General features: G+C 47.2%; 1 protein-coding gene across 1 annotated transcript in view; it reads right to left on the reverse strand.

Annotated features, from left to right (window-relative positions):
- Positions 1-893: 893 nt before the first annotated feature.
- CXCR1 (C-X-C motif chemokine receptor 1) overlaps positions 894-16,811 on the reverse strand; it is a 60,139-nt gene continuing 44,221 nt past the window's right edge. Inside the window, exons 2-3 of the mRNA XM_034955108.2 lie at positions 8,928-9,056; positions 894-2,815 (exon numbers count right to left, since the gene is read on the reverse strand). Of these exons, the coding sequence (XP_034810999.2) occupies positions 1,730-2,782 (1,053 nt within the window). The 5' untranslated portion in view covers positions 2,783-2,815; positions 8,928-9,056 and the 3' untranslated portion in view covers positions 894-1,729. The remainder of the gene's footprint in view (positions 2,816-8,927; positions 9,057-16,811) is intronic.

Genomic DNA, 16,811 nt, shown 5'->3' on the forward strand with positions numbered 1-16,811 from the left:
GATTCCTGGCATTCATCCTTCTCTGACCTCATCCCAAGCTGCCACCCCATCCCTACCCCCACCCCATCTTTGATTTCAACATCAATCACTGATCCCCATCTCAAGCTTGATCTAGGTCCTGTCTCTGAGCCTCACCCTATTCCCAACCTCAAGCCTTCCCTGATCCTTCCCCACACAGGCTAAACCCACACTCTCAGTTTTGCTTAAGCTAGTTTGACTTCTCTTTCTATCATTTGCCATCAGAAGAGCCCTGACATCTTAAGTCCTCACTTGGGACATTTTTACACAGATAAACATCTAATGAAGCTAAACCACAAAGGCAAACTTAATAAGTGGACAGACGGAGGCTGAAAGGGGGGAGGACAGACAAGAGGAGCTTTGAGCAGATGGTGTGCAAAAGACTGGTCTTTTCAGCATGCGTTCATTCCTGTGATCATTATTTATTGAGCATTTAGTAGGCTCCAGGCACCGAGGACATACAGTGAATAAACTGACAGGGCCCTGTCTCCAAGGAGGGAAAACAGACTAGGAAAAAACTGCAACTCATGGAAAGCATTTGGGGAGGGAGTGGTGAGCTCACATAGCTTGAGGAAGCCAGGCAAGGCCTAACCCAGAAGATGATGCTCACCTCAGGGTGAAGCTGAGACTCCCTGGAGGAGCATTTCCTTTTACTTGTGGACAAAGGGATCTTCCTTGGCCAGGGGTATGAGCATGAACAGGAGTTTCTGTGCCTCAAGAGACTGTTCTAGCAGGAGTTAAAGCCCCAGGGAACACTGCCCTTCAACCCAGAGAGGTGCCTTCTTAGAAGGTGCTGCCCCCATTCTACTGCAGGAACAGCCAACAATGCTGCACACACCCTTGACTCTGTCACACCCAAGATACTTCCACAGGGACAAGCATGGAACAGAAACTTTATTAGGAACATCTGCCTGCCCAGTGGACTTGTGGCTGCACATGGCTTTCTGGGGATGCTGACGCTCCACGCCAGCCTGGAAGCTGCAGAGGAGAAGGGCTAAGGGCTACTTGTCTCCTTCCACTTGGGGCTCAGCAGGTGGCCAGCACATGTGTCTGCGATGTTGGTCATGGGGGTAAAGGGGGTTCTTGTGGCATAGATTTGGCTTCCGAACCCTCTTTCTCTTTGTTCATCCACCACCCCCAAGGGGAACATGTGTTTCCAGCTCCTCACAAGGCCACCTGGCGGGTTGATGTTTTGGCAGTGCCTGCCTCAATGTCTCCAGCAGACACTACAACACACCTGAGATGGGAAAACCACCCCCTGAGCTCGGATCAGAGCACACAGAGCCACCAGCTTGGTGGCTCAACGCTTAACACTCAGAGTTGAGGAGATGCTCCTGTGAGGGTCAACGAGAGCGTCCAGCCCTCATGAGGACACAGCTTCAGCCCTGTTCTCTCATCTAATGTCAGATTTGGGGCTCGCATGTGACCATGCTAATTAGCCAGTTAGTGGGTTAAAGATGTGACGTTCAACGGGAATGATGGTGCTTCCTTTCCATGGAGGTGCAAAGGCCGGTCCTTGGAGGTACCTCAACAGCTCCTCAGAAGGTTGGTGTGGCCCCTGAAGACACCAGTTCCTAACTTCCCCACATCCTATAGCATCCCCCCAAAACCCAGATACTGCCTGTCCAGAGCCAGATCACCTTCCACACACAACCTCAGGGTGTTGGTTATTCTTTCCTTCTGAGAAGAGATATTCCTTCATCGATGGTTTTCAGAAGTTGGAAGAGACATTGACAGACGAAGAAGTGTAGGAGGTAACACGATGACGTGCCAAGAACTCCTTGCTGACCAGGCCATGCATAGCCAGGATCTTGAGGAATCCATGGCGAAAATTTTGGCCGATGAAGGCGTAGATGATGGGGTTGAGGCAGCTATGGAGAAATCCCAGAATCTCGGTGGCATCCAGGGCCCGGCCGATGTTGTTGCGGCACTCACAGCTCTCCTGGATCACCTGGGTCCTCATGAGGGTGTCTGCCAGCAGGACCAGGTTGTAGGGCAGCCAGCAAAGCAGGAAGATGAGGACGACAGCAAAGATGATCCTCATGGCTCGGTGCTTCTGCCCCATGTGGGCCTTAAACAGTGTATGCAGGGTGAATCCATAGCAGAACAGCATGACAAACAGCGGCACGATGAAGCCAAAGGTGTGAGGCAGGATCCGCAACACCATCCGCCATTTTGCTGTGTCATTTCCCAGGACCTCATAGCAAACTGGACTGGAATTGTTTGGATGGTAAGCCTGGCGGAAAAGGAAGAAGGGCAGGGACAGAATCATAGACAGTCCCCAGCAGCCGAGACAAACAAACTTGACCAAGTGACGCTTCTGGGTCAGTGTGCGTGTGGCATGGACAATGGCCAGGTAACGGTCCACACTGATGCAGGCCAACAGCAGGATGCCACTGTAGAAGTTGACTTCCTTCAGGAGTGAGACCACCTTGCACAGGAGTGTGCCAAAAATCCAGCCAGTCACCTTGGAGGCGGCCCAGATGGGCAAGGTCAGGGCAAAGAGTAGGTCGGCCAAGGCCAGGTTCAGCAAGTAGACATCAGTGATAGAGCGGCTGACCCTGCTGTATAAGATGACCAGCATCACCAGGGAGTTTCCCAGCAGGCTCAGCAGGAACGCTAGGGCATAGGTGATAATCACAACATACTTGTTGAGTGTCTCAGTTTCTAGCCTACAGGGGCTGTAACCTTCATCTGTAGGTGGCATGCCAGTGAAATTTAGATCATCATAATCCCACATCTGTGGATCTATAATATTTGACATGTCCTCTTCAGTTTCAGCAATGGTTTGATCTAACTGGAAGGTTAGAAGGAAGGAAATGTGATTTAGTAGCTCGGATTCAAGGCATTCTCATCAAGGATGTGAGAGCAGTTACTGGGATATCCTTGGCTTCCCTGTTGGTTTGGCAATGAGAGCTCCCCTTCCTCCTTTGACTCCAACCTGGTCTTCTTCGGAGGTTGACTTCCCAGTGTTCTCCACCTTCCACAACTCTAAGGCCTGGCCTGAGTGTGGGGTAAGATGGAATATGGGGAAAACACCTTAGCCCTAGCTCAACCTACAACTGCCTCCTCTCAGCCTATGTCTCTACCTCTGTCCCTCTTTAGCCTTCTCCATCCTCAGCTGTGTCTGTGCATTTGGATGTGGGGACCAGGTTGGTCTTAGACATTCAGGGAAGGGCCAGCATTAAGCAAAATGCAAGAAGGCAAACCTGTTCCCAGGTGTCCCCTTCTAGTATTTCTTTTCCTATGTTCTCCCTGATTCTTGTTTACCCTCCTTAAAATCTACTGGGGGAAGGAAGTGATAACAACACATTGCATTAAACTGTATATTTTAAGCCTTCTTTAAATGAGGAGCACATATTTTGTTCCTCTGTCTAAAGGAGTTTTAAGTATTTGAGAAGATAAAGTCTCCATCTTGGTCCCTGAAACCCTCCACCCCCGACAAAATCCACAGAATCGTTCAAGAGTTTTCAAATATATTTCCTATTGTGAAATATTTTACTGAAATAAGATGTTCCCAGAAGCCCAGTATGTGAAGCAGATAAAAGCTGAGCCACTGTGGGGCATAGTGTGCTAATCTCCGAACCCAGATGGCCCCTAAAGAGCCCCTCAAAGCTCCAGGACTCTCCAGAGAACAATCTGAAAGCCTTTGGAAAGTCACCGAGGTTGGTTGTAAAGACACCTAGCATCCAGTCTTCATTCTATCCTGATTCTACCATTAATAAGTTTCGTGTGTAATCCCAGCACTTTGGGAGGCCAAGGCAGGCAGATCATGAAGTCAGGAGTTCGAGACCAGCCTGACCAAAATGATGAAACCCCATCTCTACTAAAAATACAAAAAAAATTAGCTGGGTGTGGTGGTGTGCACCTGTAATCCCAGCTACTCAGGAGGCTAAGGCAGGAGAATCACTCGAACCCGGGAGATGGAGGTTGCAGTGAGCCGAGATCGTGCCACAGTACTACAGCCTAGGCGACAGAGTGAGACTCCGTCTCAAAATAAATAAATAAATAAATAAATAAGTCTCATGACCTTGAGTGGGGTCTCGTACCCCTATAGATTTCAGTCTTCTCATCTGCAAATCGAGGAAGACAGAATCATCCACCTCTCATTTGCTGCCAGGCCTGAGGGTGTATGATGAGTCCACTCAGATCCACACATTTTAGTATGTTCCCTCCCTACCAGTATTTGCATTTTCACTGAAGACAAAGTCTTAAGGTGAAGCAATAAACATCAAATTGGGGAATGGTCAGCCTCTTCCCACAAAAGGGCAAGGTATAAAAAGAGGGGACGAGGAGGCTGTCCTCTTCACCTGCTACCTCCATGTATGAGTGGTGGTCACAAGAGAGGAAGCAGTCAGCAGAAATCCTCAGCTCCCACAGAAATGAATACATTTTCCAAAATAAAGTCAAGCCAAGCAGCCCTACCCCACAGAAAGTCCTAGCAAACAGAGGTGGCTTCCTACCTGAAGCACCAGCCAGGTGTGTCCAACGGTAGGAGCTGCAGTCAGAGATCAGAGTGACTTAACAGCTAGAGGGCACTTGATGAATAAACGGAAATAAGGAAACCACATCAGATGACACCTCCCTTCTGAGCCCCACCCATGTCTACATTTGGGGAAGAACAGTTTAAGTCAAGGGATCACAGACTTGTGATTAGAGACTGCCAGGGTCCATATTACCAAGTGGGGGTCCCAGGTGTGAAGCTGGGGTTGAGGGTCCATTATCTGAATTCTCCACTCTATGGATGATCATTTTTATTATTTTCCTTTTCTTGAATTTATTTCCATTTGTTTATTCCTAAATTCCCTAGTATATCACCTGTGGAAGCTTGCAACTTCCTGACAAGTATAAAGGGCGAAGGATTTGACTTACAGCAGAGACTTCAGAAGGAGTCTCGCATAGGAGGGACTTGGGGGCAATCCAGTGGGAAAGAGGAGGAGGACTGCACTTGAGTTGTGTTTGAACAGCAGGCACTCAATCTCTACTTATTTTGCAGGCTTCTTTGAGGTGGCCTAGCTCGGATTCAAGGCATTCTCATCAAGGATGTGAGAGCAGTTACTGGGATATCCTTGGCTTCCCTGTTGGTTTGGCAACGAGAGCTCCCCTTCCTCCTTTGCCTCCAACCTGGTCTTCTTTGGAGGTTAGCTTCCCAGTGTTCTCCACCTTCCACAACTCCAAGGCCTGGCCTCAATCTCTACTTATTTTTCAGGCTTTTTGAGGGTATTTGAATGGAACACAAACGCTCCTTTGCCGCCAGCCACTCTTTCACACAATCACTGCCAATGACCAGTTGGTTTAAATGGCTCTGAGGCTGACGGCATAGGCCACTCCCAGAGTCTGGCTGGTTAGCAGAGAGACCACAGAGCTGGGGCAGTCCATGAATGGAAGAGCTGTGGTCAAGGTCACTGCAGCCCCCATCTCAGTAACGGAGAACGGCTTCTCTGGGAACCCACCTTAGCTGCCTCCAGCAGCTAATGGCTGTCCCCTAGCTTGAGTCTTCTGGCACCTTCGTCACTTCTCCATATAACATGAACCCTGCTGTGAGGCATTTACAAGTCAGCCCTCTTCTAGCTTGGGAGCCATGAGACAGCAAGAACCTTCTTCAATTCATGTTTATGTTCTCTTTAGGTGCTCAATCAATGGTTGTGGAATAAATGAAGGGAGACATTTCTCCTGTGATTCATGGACCATAAGTCACCACCACGATTCAGTGTCTATTGCTTTTGGCTACACACTGAAGTCACTGGTATGCCTGATAGCTTCACTTCCACACAGCCCAGTTGGTCTGCCTGGCATTGCTTCTTCCCAACCTTCCTCTAATGTTTGGAGCTAATGCCAGTCTGTGCAAGTATAAATCCTGCCCTACCACAAATGCCAAATTTACCATGCCATGGATTCCTACAGTTCTGCACTGGAAAGAATTTTTTTCTTTTTTTAAGAGACAGGCTCTCACTGTGTTGCCAAGGCTAGAATGCAGTGGTGTGATCATAGCTCAGTGTAACCTCAAATGCCTGGGCTCAAGCAATCCTCCCACCTCAACCTCCTGAATAGCTGGGACTACAGGCAAGAGCCACTACATCTGGCTTTCTTTTTTTATATTATATTTTTATTTTTATTTTTTATTTAGTTATTTATTTATTTGTAGAGAAAGGGTCCTGATATACTGCCCAGGCTTATCTTGAACTCCTAGCCTCTAGTGATCCTCCTGCCTTTGCCTCCCAAAGCACTGGGATTACAGGCATAAGCCACCATGCCCAGCCGGCAAGCCTATTTTTTAAGCTAAGTTGTGCTTTCCTCCTGGGCTCTTTTATCATTCATAGATGGTAACAGGAAGTGTAAGGGGACAATAGCCACTCATGCTTTGCTTTTACTGATGTTGGACTATTGTGCTCTAACGCCTAGACTAGAAAGGAGTCAAAGATGGGGTAGTCCCAGGAGGCGGGAGACTCCCTCTATTAATCATCTAGGGAAAATCAGCCCCAAGGGCAGAAAATAGTCACTGGGGACACAGGAGAAAAAAGACGGGGGCCTAGACTGCAAAACACCTGCCTATACTCAAGAAAGACCCTGAGGCCGGGAGAAGGATAGTTTTTGCCACAAGGGGGCAGCAGTTGCTAGACAGGGAATCCCCTGGGAGACACCCCCTTGAGAAAGACCAGGGCCAAGAGCAGGTATATTTAACACCGGGTGTTAAGTTCTTCTTGGTGTATAATTCCCTTCTGCTTTTCCTAAACCCTCAGTAAGTCGGTTCACTATTCCAGTCTATTTCAAGGAATCACTGAGGGGTTAGGGAAGAGGCTGGTCTCCTGGAGCCCGAGGAGTGAAGGGGAGCAGCCCTGCTGCATGAGTGTGGTGAGGGCAACAGCAATGCTGGGGTCTCCAGGAGAAGTTGCATCTGGAGGACAAGGGTGGAAAGAACCTTTCACTTCGCAGTAGGACGAGCATTTCACTGAAGGAGGGAGAAAGCACATATAGATGAGTTTAGAATAAAATTTTACCCACTTCAAAATGTTCCAGCAAGTCAGCCCACCCAACCTATCTTCTATACCTCACTTCCCACTTATAACTGTGCCCTCTTAAAATGGCCTAGAATGCTCCTGCTGAGAAAGCATTTTTCCATTCCATGTAGAGCTCCCAATGCCACAAAGAAAGCTGTGACAGGTGCAGCCCGAATGCCAGTCAACTGGCAAAATGTAGTATCTCTTTGGGCGACATCTTCTTACCACTCTGTTTTAAACATGATGACTTCTGCACAGACCATGTGAACAGCATAATGTGGCTGTAAGAACATCTATTTTGTCCCTGCATCAGCCTTATGCCAGCTTCAGCATCTCTTCTCATTCCTCCAGAAGAATCCACTTGGATCTGGGATCAAAGTAGAGGAAAGGGGTAGAGGGAGGTTTCTCCTCTCTCCCCAGTGATGTCCTCGTAACCACAGCAACAGGCTCAGGGAGTGAATCTGTGACCTAAGATGATCCAGTCAGAGCAAAGTTCAGATGTTTGCTCAATGAATGTGGAAAAGCAAGTATATAGTCTTGTTGCAGTCAGCAGCCATTTTGCTACCATAAATGGCAAAAACAGTCCAAGGAAAAAACCAACACACAGAAGAAGGCAGAGTTGAGAGAATCAGAGAAACAGACCAAGAGTCCTGAACAAACCATGCCCAGAGGCCATCTTCTCTCTGTACTTTCTTCGGTTCCATGAGCCAATAAATTGTCTTTATTGTTAAGACCAGTTTAAGTTGACTTTTCGGTTACCAGCAACCAAAACATGCCCAACTGTGAGAGTTCTGGAAACCAAACGTGGTCTAGGATGAGAGGAGCAGGGAGTAGTGTCAGTGAGACACTGGGTCAAGGCTGCAGTGGTAAAGATACAGGGGCATTGACAGACACGTGACCTAGCCAGGTGCAGACCTCCCAGCCCTGATCTCCAGTCTCCAGAGGAAGCCAGAGAAGGACCTTGAAAAGTGAGCATATTTGTTTCCTGCAATCTCCGTTTTAAAACTAAAATTAAATTTAAAAATTATTTCCTGCAATCTCAATTTTTTTAAAAAAAATTAACAAATAAATAAATAGGCCAGGCATAGTGGCTTATGCCTGTAATCCCAACACTTTGAGAGGCCAATGTGGGAGGATTGCTTGAGTTCAGGAATTCAAGACAAGCCTGGGCAACATAGCAAGACCTATCTCTCTAAAAATAAAAAGTAAAAGTAAAAATTAGCTGGGCATGGTGGTGCGTGCCTGTAGTCCCAGCTATTAGGGAGGGTGAGGCAGGAGGATCGCTTAAGCCAGAAAGGTCAAGGCTGCAATGAGCTATGATCACACCACTGCACTCCAGCCTGGGTGATGAAGTGAGATCCTGTCTCTAAATAAATAAATAAAGTGAGCCTGGGCAACGTAGTGACACCCATCTCTACAAAAATGTTTTAATTATCTGGATGTAGTAGCACACACCTATAGTCCCAGCTACATGGAAAGCTGAGGCAAGAGGGTCGCTTGAGCCCAGGAGTTCAAGGCTGCAGTGAGCTAGGATCACTCCACTGCACTCCAGCCTGGAAGACAGAGTGATGTACTGTCCTGAAAGAAAGAAAAATTTAAAAAGGAAAGTGAGCGTCTGAGCACTCATCTGAAGGAAACCCTCCGGAATGGATTCAGAAAATCTGCATGAAGGACCCAGAATTCCTTGCTTTGAAGCCAGACAGACCAGGATGGAAATACTGGCTCTTCTTTACTAGTTTGTGATCTTGGGTGGTGATAGGAAAGCATTTTTCTATTCTATGCAGAACACCCAGTGCCACGAAGAAAGCCATGACAGGTGCAGCCTGAATGCCAGTCAACTGGCAAAATGTGGCATCTCTTAACATTTATCAAAATATCCTTATCTATAAAAATGGGGATAATAATACTTACCTCTCCAAGCTGTTGTGATGATGGAAGGCTTGAGCTCCAAAACAGCTGGTACAAATCCCAACTCTGTCCCTGGCTAGATGTGTGCCCTTGGGCAGCTTAGATGCTCACTCTGTGCCTCAGTTTTCTCACCTGCAAAAGGATAATAAAAGTAGGACCTAGTTTATAGGATTGGCATCAGGATCAATTAGTTAATATATGTAAAGTGGTTGGCAGATAATAAGTGTTCAGTCACTTTTAGTTCATCCTGGTCTGGCTGGCTCCAAAGCAGGGAATTCTGGGTCCTTCATGAGGATTTCTGAATCGATTCCAGAGGGTTTCCTTCAAATGAGTGCTCAGATGCCCACTTTCCTTTATTTTTCTTTCTTTCAGGACAGGACATCACTCTGTCTCCCAGGCTGGAGTGCAGTGGAGTGATCCTAGCTCACTGCAGCCTTGAACTCCTGGGCTCAAGCGATCCTCTTGCCTCGGCCTCCCATGTAGCTGGGACTATAGGTGTGTGCCACCACAACCAGATAATTAAAACACTTTTGTAGAGATGAGGGCCTTGCTATGTTGCCCAGGCTCTTATGATCACTTTATTTATTTATTTATTTATTTATTTTGTACACAACCCCCATGGTCCCGTTGGGGAGCTGTGTATCGAACACACCAAAAAATGCAGAAACTTTGATGCTGAAATTCCACTAAAAGAGGGAAGGGAGGAAGAGGAGAGAGGGAGGGAAGGAAGAAAGGAAAGAAGGAAGGAAGGAAAGAAGGAAGGAAGGAAGGACAGGAGGAAGGAAGGAAAGTAAGTTTATCACAGGGTTGTTTATAATAATAAAACAGCAATAATTTCAATGTTCTTCAAAAAATGTTTATACAAATTATATTGGATTTATAAAATGGAATACCATGCTTCTATTTAAAATAATGTACAGCTATAATTAATGCTATGGAAAAGTGTTTGTAATAGGATGCTAAGTGGCAATAAAGATTAACAAGCAGAATGTACAGTATTACATTTTGTATCAAATACATATATGTGTATGCACAGGGAAAACACGGGAAACGTAGTCAAATGTTAGCAGGGGTTATCTTTGGGGATTGTAGATATTTGGGATTGTAGATATTTGCTTCCTTGCTTATGTCTTTTGATGTTGCTCAATCTTTAAAATAAGCATTACTTTTGCAATCAGAAAAAAAAAAATACACACCAGGCGCAGTGGTTCACGCCTGTAATCCCAACACTTCAGGAGGCTGAGGTGGGTGGATTGCTTGAGATCAGGAGTTCGAGACCAGCATGGTCAACATGGTGAAACCCTGTCTCCACTAAAAATACAAAAATTAGCTGGGCATGGTGGCGTGTGCCTGTACTCCCAGCTACTTGGGAGGCTGAGACAGGAGAATCGCTTGAGCCTGGGAGGCAGAGGTGAGCTGAGATTGCACCATTGCACTCCAGCCTGGGCAGCAGAGTGAGACTCGGTCTCAAAAGATAAAAGAAAAAAAATACATATTTAGCCATTTTCATAAAAAAATCAGTAAATAAATACCACTGTAGCAGTCATTCCCATCCCCTCACTCCAGTTTGCCTGCACAGCTCTGTTTGTGAGCAGACACCCAGGACTCTGAGCTTCCGTCCCACTGGGGTCCTCCCTCCTCAGCCCTGAAACCTGCAGGCTTTTTTGCCTCTGGGCTCCCACACCACTTAGTTCTCCACTGCTGCTGTTTTCTCAGACTGTTTTATGCTTATTTCTAGGAGTCTTTGTCTCACACTGGACTATGAGTAGGCAGGACTCAGGCACAAAGCCTGGCACCTGGTCATGATTCATAAAGCTCCCCTGCCTTCTCTCCTGGCCCCTCCTGAAGGCCGGAACTATAAAGGATTCTAGTTTGCATCCCTGGTGCCCAGCAAAGTGTGTGACACAAGGAGGGGTGTGTGACCTCTGCAGGTGCCTGGGACCTGGGCTCAGAAAAGCCCCACCTTAGCGTCTGATATTCTACAGTCGCTGTCTTATAATTCTTAATAATTTTATCTTGGAATGTGTGTTTTATAAGTGAAGTCAGCCAGGCACAGTGACTCATGGCTGTAATCCCGGCACTTTGGGAGGTCAAGACTAGAGGATCACTTGAGCTCAGGAGTTTGAAATCAGCCTGGGCAACATAGCAAGATCCCCATCTTGACAAAAAAAAAATTTTTGGGGGGGCCGGGCACGATGGCTCAGGCCTGTAATCCCAGCACTTTGGGAGGCCGAGGCAGGTGGATCACAAGGTCAGAAGTTCAAGACCAGCCTGGCCAACATAGTGAAACCCTGTCTCTACTAAAAATACAAAAACCAGCTGGGCATGGTGGCGTGCACCTGTAATCCCAGCTATGCGGGAGGCTGAGGCAGGAGAACTGCTTGAACCTGGGAGGCAGAGGTTGCAGTGAGCCGAGATCGTGCCACTGCCCTCCAGCTTGGGCGACAGAGCAAGACTTCGTCTCAAAAAAAAAGTTTTTTTTTTTTAATTACAAGTTAGGAAAAAAACATGGGAAGTCCACTGGGTCATGCACAGATACTGGGAGCCTCAGCTCACATGCTGTCCCACCTCTGTTGCCTTGAGGGATGAGGTCTCAGCTACCCGCTCCCTAGCCTCAAGACCACCGTAATCCTCGCTTTCATGCCCGTCCGTGTGAAGAGACCAACAAACAGGCTTTGTGTGAGCAATAAGGCTGTTTATTTCACCTGGGTGCAGGTGGGCTGAGTCCGAAAAGAGAGTCAGCAAAGGGTGGTGGATTATCAATAGTTATTATGGGTTTTGGGATAGGCTGTGAAGTTAAGAGCAATGTTTTGCGGGCAGGGGTGGATCTCACAAAGTACATTCTCAAGGGTGGGGAGAATTACAAAGAACCATCTTAAGAGTGGGGGAGATTACAAATTACATTGATCAGTTAGGGTGGGGCAGAAACAAATCACAATGGTGGAATGTCATCAGTTAAGGCTATTTTTACTTATTTTGTGGATCTTCAGTTACTTCGGGCCATCTGGATGTATACGTGCAAGTCACAGGGGATGCGATGGCTTGGCTTGGGCTCAGAGGCCTGACACTCATCCCTTGGAGGTAGCTTTGGTGCAGCCACAAGGCAGGTCAACATCAGGGCCCAGGCTCCCATGACGGTCTGAACTTGCCCCACAAGTATCCCTGTGCCCCAGGGGTTGCAACATTAAAAGCAAATAAGAAACACTCTGTCCAGTGAATACAGTGACGAAATGAGCTTAGAGATGCCACAAATTCTTTTTATCCCTTCAGCTCTCGATCTGCTCTTTCTTCTTGTTACTTGGGCTGCAGGGCATATGAAGATTACCCCAGAGGTTCAAGCAGTTCTTGTCATCTCTGAAAAGATGGGGGGATGTGAAATATCCCCACCTTAACACAGTGGTTATGATTTGTCAAAGAATGTTTCGTGCCCCAAACACCAACCTGTTAGCAATGTAGCACTGTTTGATCTTGGGCACTTGTGGCATTGCCTGGCACTCAGTCTTCAGGGTCCATGACCGAGAATGCTCTTCTCAGATGCCCCTGCTCAAATGAGAGGCATGCTGGCGTCCAGAGGCCTCATATTGGACTCAGACCTAACGTGCTGGCCTCAGAGGAGGACTCGAAGAAAACGAGAGCAAAAACTACCCTCCAGCCTCATCGTGTCTCAAATGACCCCACTTCATACCAGTCACAAAGCTTGGGAAAATGGGTCCCCCAACACCGTTCCCTAAGCCCTGAGACTCTCCAAGAGAAGAATGCCTGGGGTTGGGAAGGGAACTATGTCCCTTGCTCACCATCCCTCAGGCACGTGGGCAACAGGAGATAGCACAGGATTGTGTATGGGAGGTGGACAGTCAGTGATGTAACTACCCAAGGGGTTCACCTTGCCCGCTGCCTAGATGGAGCCAATTCCTCAAGACAGAGGAACTGCAATGGAGAAAGAGGAATTCACACAGAGCTAGCTGTGTGGGAGACTGGGGTTTTATTATTACTCCAGTCAGTCTGGAACAAGCAGGGAGCAGAGTTTTTAAGGAAAACTTGGTGGGTGGGGAAAGCCAGTGAGCGAGGAGTGCTGATTGGTCAGGGATGAAATCATAGGGAGTCGAAGCTGTCATCTTGTGCTGAGTCAGTTCCTAGGTGGGGGCCACAAGATCAGATGAGCCAGTTTATGATCTGGGTGGTGCAGCTGATCCATCAAGTGCAGAGTCTGCAAAATATCTCAAGCACTGATCTTAGGAGTGGTTTAGGGAGGGTCAGAATCTTGTAGCCTCCAGCTGCATGACTCCTAAATTATAATTTCTAATCTTGTGGCTAATGTTAGCCCTACAAAGGCCGTCTAGTCCCCAGGCAAGAAGGTCTGCTTTGGGAAAGGGCTGTTATCGTCTTTGTTTTAAACTATAAACTATAAACTGAGTCTCTATCAAAGTTAGTTCAGCCTATGCCCAGAAATAAACAATGACAGCTTGGAGGTTAGCAGCAAGATGGAGTTGATTAAGTTAGATCTATTTCACTGTCTCAGTCATAATTTTCCAAAGGCGGTTTCAGTGATGTGTGGGGTGAAAAAGCAGGTGATAAAGTTCCCTTGTTGGGACTCTTTTGTGGAATCAATGGCTATAAATGGTGAAGAAGGTTCGCACTGCAAATACAGTGTTCTCATCTCAAAGCAAACTATACTTCCCAAGGAAACCATGTATGTCAGGGCAAGAGGACAACACCATTTTGTATCAGGATGTGTCCCTCATGCCCTGAAGCGAGGCTTCTCTTAGCTTCCCCACCAGTGACAGGTAACAGCTCCTGTTCTCAGCTGCCCTGGCTGAGCTAATCCATGAATGCTTACCTCCCTGAGGAGGCTGCCTCACATCACACCCCTGAGCGGAGGAAGGATCCTACTTCCCATCAAAGGACCTCTCTGCCAACAAACAGAACTGTTGCCTCTGCCACAGCTCTTTTGGCCAAACTGGGGATGTCCGGTGGGAGTTGCCCCACATTCCCCTCTCCTCTGCTTCTGAATGCCTTTGTCATACAAAGGGCAAGGGAAGCCAACATCCAGAGCTCTTTTGCTGGTCAGAGATTCCCCGAGTGTCTGTCCTTACCCCAGTCTGCTGCATGTGTCTGTGTCATAAAGCTTGGGACTCTGGTAGGAAATGGGGAAACGAGGATAGGTAAATGTTGCCCTAAGAATGAGTCTCATTCCTCTGTTCTTGTTGGGATGTGTTCTTGGGAAGGGTGGGAATTGGGGGAAGCTTGACTTTGTGTCTTCATCAATAAACTTATTTACACACACAGACACACAAACACACATACCCCCACACCTTTTTCCAGTCAAGGGCAAGACAAAGGAAGAAAGGAAAAAGCTTTCTCAAGCATTTAAACAAGGGGCCTGGCCAGGCACAGTGGCTGATGCCTGTAATCCCAATGCTTTGGGAGGCTGAAGCAGGTGGATCACTTGAGTCCAGAAGTTTGAGACCAGCCTAGGCAACATGGCGCAACCCTGTCTCTACAAAAATACAAAAATTAGCCAGGCATGGTGGTGTGTGCCTGTAGTCCCAGCTACTTGCAGGGCTGAGGCATGACGATTGCTTGAGCCCAGGGAGTTGAGGCTGTAGTGAGCCATGATCAAGCCATTGCACTGCAGCCTGGGTAACAGAGCAAGACCCTGTCTCAAAAAAAAAAAATTTTTTTTAATTTTAATTTTAAAAAATTAGGACAGGCACGGTGACTCATGCCTGTAATCTCAGCACTTTGGGAGGCCAAGGTGGGAGGATCACAAGGTCAGGAGTTCAAGACCAGCCTGGCCAATATGGTGAAACCCCATCTCTACTAAAAAATACAAAAATTAGCCAGGCGTGGTGGCATGCACCTGTAGTCCCAGCTACTCAGGAGGCTGAGGCAAGAGAATCACTTGAACCCGGGAGGCGGAGGTTGCAGTGAGCCAAGACTGTGCCACTGCACTCTAGCCTGGGTGACAGAGTGAGACTCTGTCTCAAAAAAAAATAATAAATAAATAAAAATTTTAAAAAAATGAAAAGAGGCTTACAATTTCATTTTGTAATGGGTACTGAAAATTATGTAGCCAGTCTTGATGCCAGTTAAATATGTGTTAGATAGATGAAATACTGAAGGAGTGGAGAGGAAAAACAGCAGAACAGAATTCTCATCTTAGCTCAATGGATGGCAACTATTCTTCCAATTGCCAAAACTCATGGACTCATCGCTGATGCATCTTTATCTCTTACACTCAACAGTCAATCCACCAGAAACTGCTGCTGACTCTGCCAAAGTAAATTGCAGCTCCTGTTTTCTCACCAACTCCACTGCTATTGCCCTATCTTCTGCCACCCAGTGTCCCTTCTCACCTATATCATTGAAACAACCCTGCTCATCCCTGCTCCCACCCATTGTGTTCTGTGGTATATTCTCATCACACCAGAGGGAGCAATCCTTTTACAACGCATGTCAGATCATTGTCACTCCTTCTTAGTATCCTGCAACTGAAGCAGGATATTTCCCTGACCCCTTTGCAGGTGGGAACTGGAGTGTAGGTGCTGGAATTAGCCAGCTGCTTTGGCGTTAGTTCAATGGACAGGGGCAAACTCTACTCACTAGGACTCACTGCACTCCTCACTCATGGGAGGGGGAGCATGCAGGTGAGCAGGTACAAGAGCCGGGGTGAGTACTTTTCAGGCACCAGCAGAAACAAATTCTATACTGGCCCCACAGCAGCATCTGGCGGGGGTGCCCACAACCCCTGAAGCCCCAGAGGAAGTGTGACAGTACTCTTTTAGCTCTGCTGTCCATGGATGGCTTAAGTGTTAACAGCTTAGTGGAGGGTTAGTGTGACAGACTTCGGCACCCACACTTGTGGCACCCCAGTTCTTGTCTGGTGTCCAAGAGAAAAGAGGTCACACGAACCAATTTGAAAGATGGTAAATGAGGGAGATTTTACTACAAATGAAGGTGGCTCTCAGCAGGATGGGGAGTTGAAAAGGGGATGGGGTGGGAAGGCAATCCTCCCCCAAAGCTATACCATCAAACTCTCCCTCTGAAGTCAAGACACTTCTCTCTGACGTCCAGCCATAGTCTCTGACATCCAGCTGCTTCTCCTCTCTCTGCCAGCTGAGCCTGGAGTTTCCATGGGCACAGGATGGGGGGTGGGGCAGGCCATGGGTGATTTGGGAAAAGGCAACATTCATGAAGGAAAACAGAGATGTATGTTCTCACTTTAGGCCGTGGTACCAGGCTTTTCGGCTTGAGGGTGGGGCCCTCGCCAAGGACCCACCCTCTTCTGCCCAGAATTTCCCTGCCTCCTGTCCCTATCACAATGTCTCCAAAGTACAAATTCTATTGCTTTAAACATTTTAAGTGCATTTTAATTAAGTTTATGGCAGAAAAACCTGGCAAACACTACCTTACCCAAGTGAGGAAGGCTCATATCACCAGGGAGGATATATAGACCTCAGGTACACCTGATACAATGTGATGAGAAGGCACCTCATCTCTGGGGTATGCCCTCCAAAACCCATAACCTCAGAGGCATCATGAGAAAAACATCAGGCAGATTGAGGGACATTCTACAGGACACCCGGCCGGTATTTCTGAAGACTGTCAAAGTCATAAAAAACAAGAAAAAAACTGAGCAAAACTGTCACAGACCACAGGAGATTGGGGAGAGCTAACAACTAAATGAAATGTAGTGTCTTGGATTGGATCCTGGAATAGAAAGAGGGGATAATGGAAAAACAGGCCAAATCCAAATAAAATCTGGAGTTTAGTTAATACTTGCTTTTAAAGCACCTACAAATGCTCCTTGACTTGCCATGGTATTATGTCCTGATAAATCCAACATAGAGTGGAAATTTTTAAGTCAAATCATCATAAGTTGGAAAC

Source organism: Pan paniscus, chromosome 13 (genome assembly GCF_029289425.2).
Source record: "Pan paniscus chromosome 13, NHGRI_mPanPan1-v2.0_pri, whole genome shotgun sequence".
In the NCBI taxonomy this organism is placed as follows: domain Eukaryota; kingdom Metazoa; phylum Chordata; class Mammalia; order Primates; family Hominidae; genus Pan; species Pan paniscus.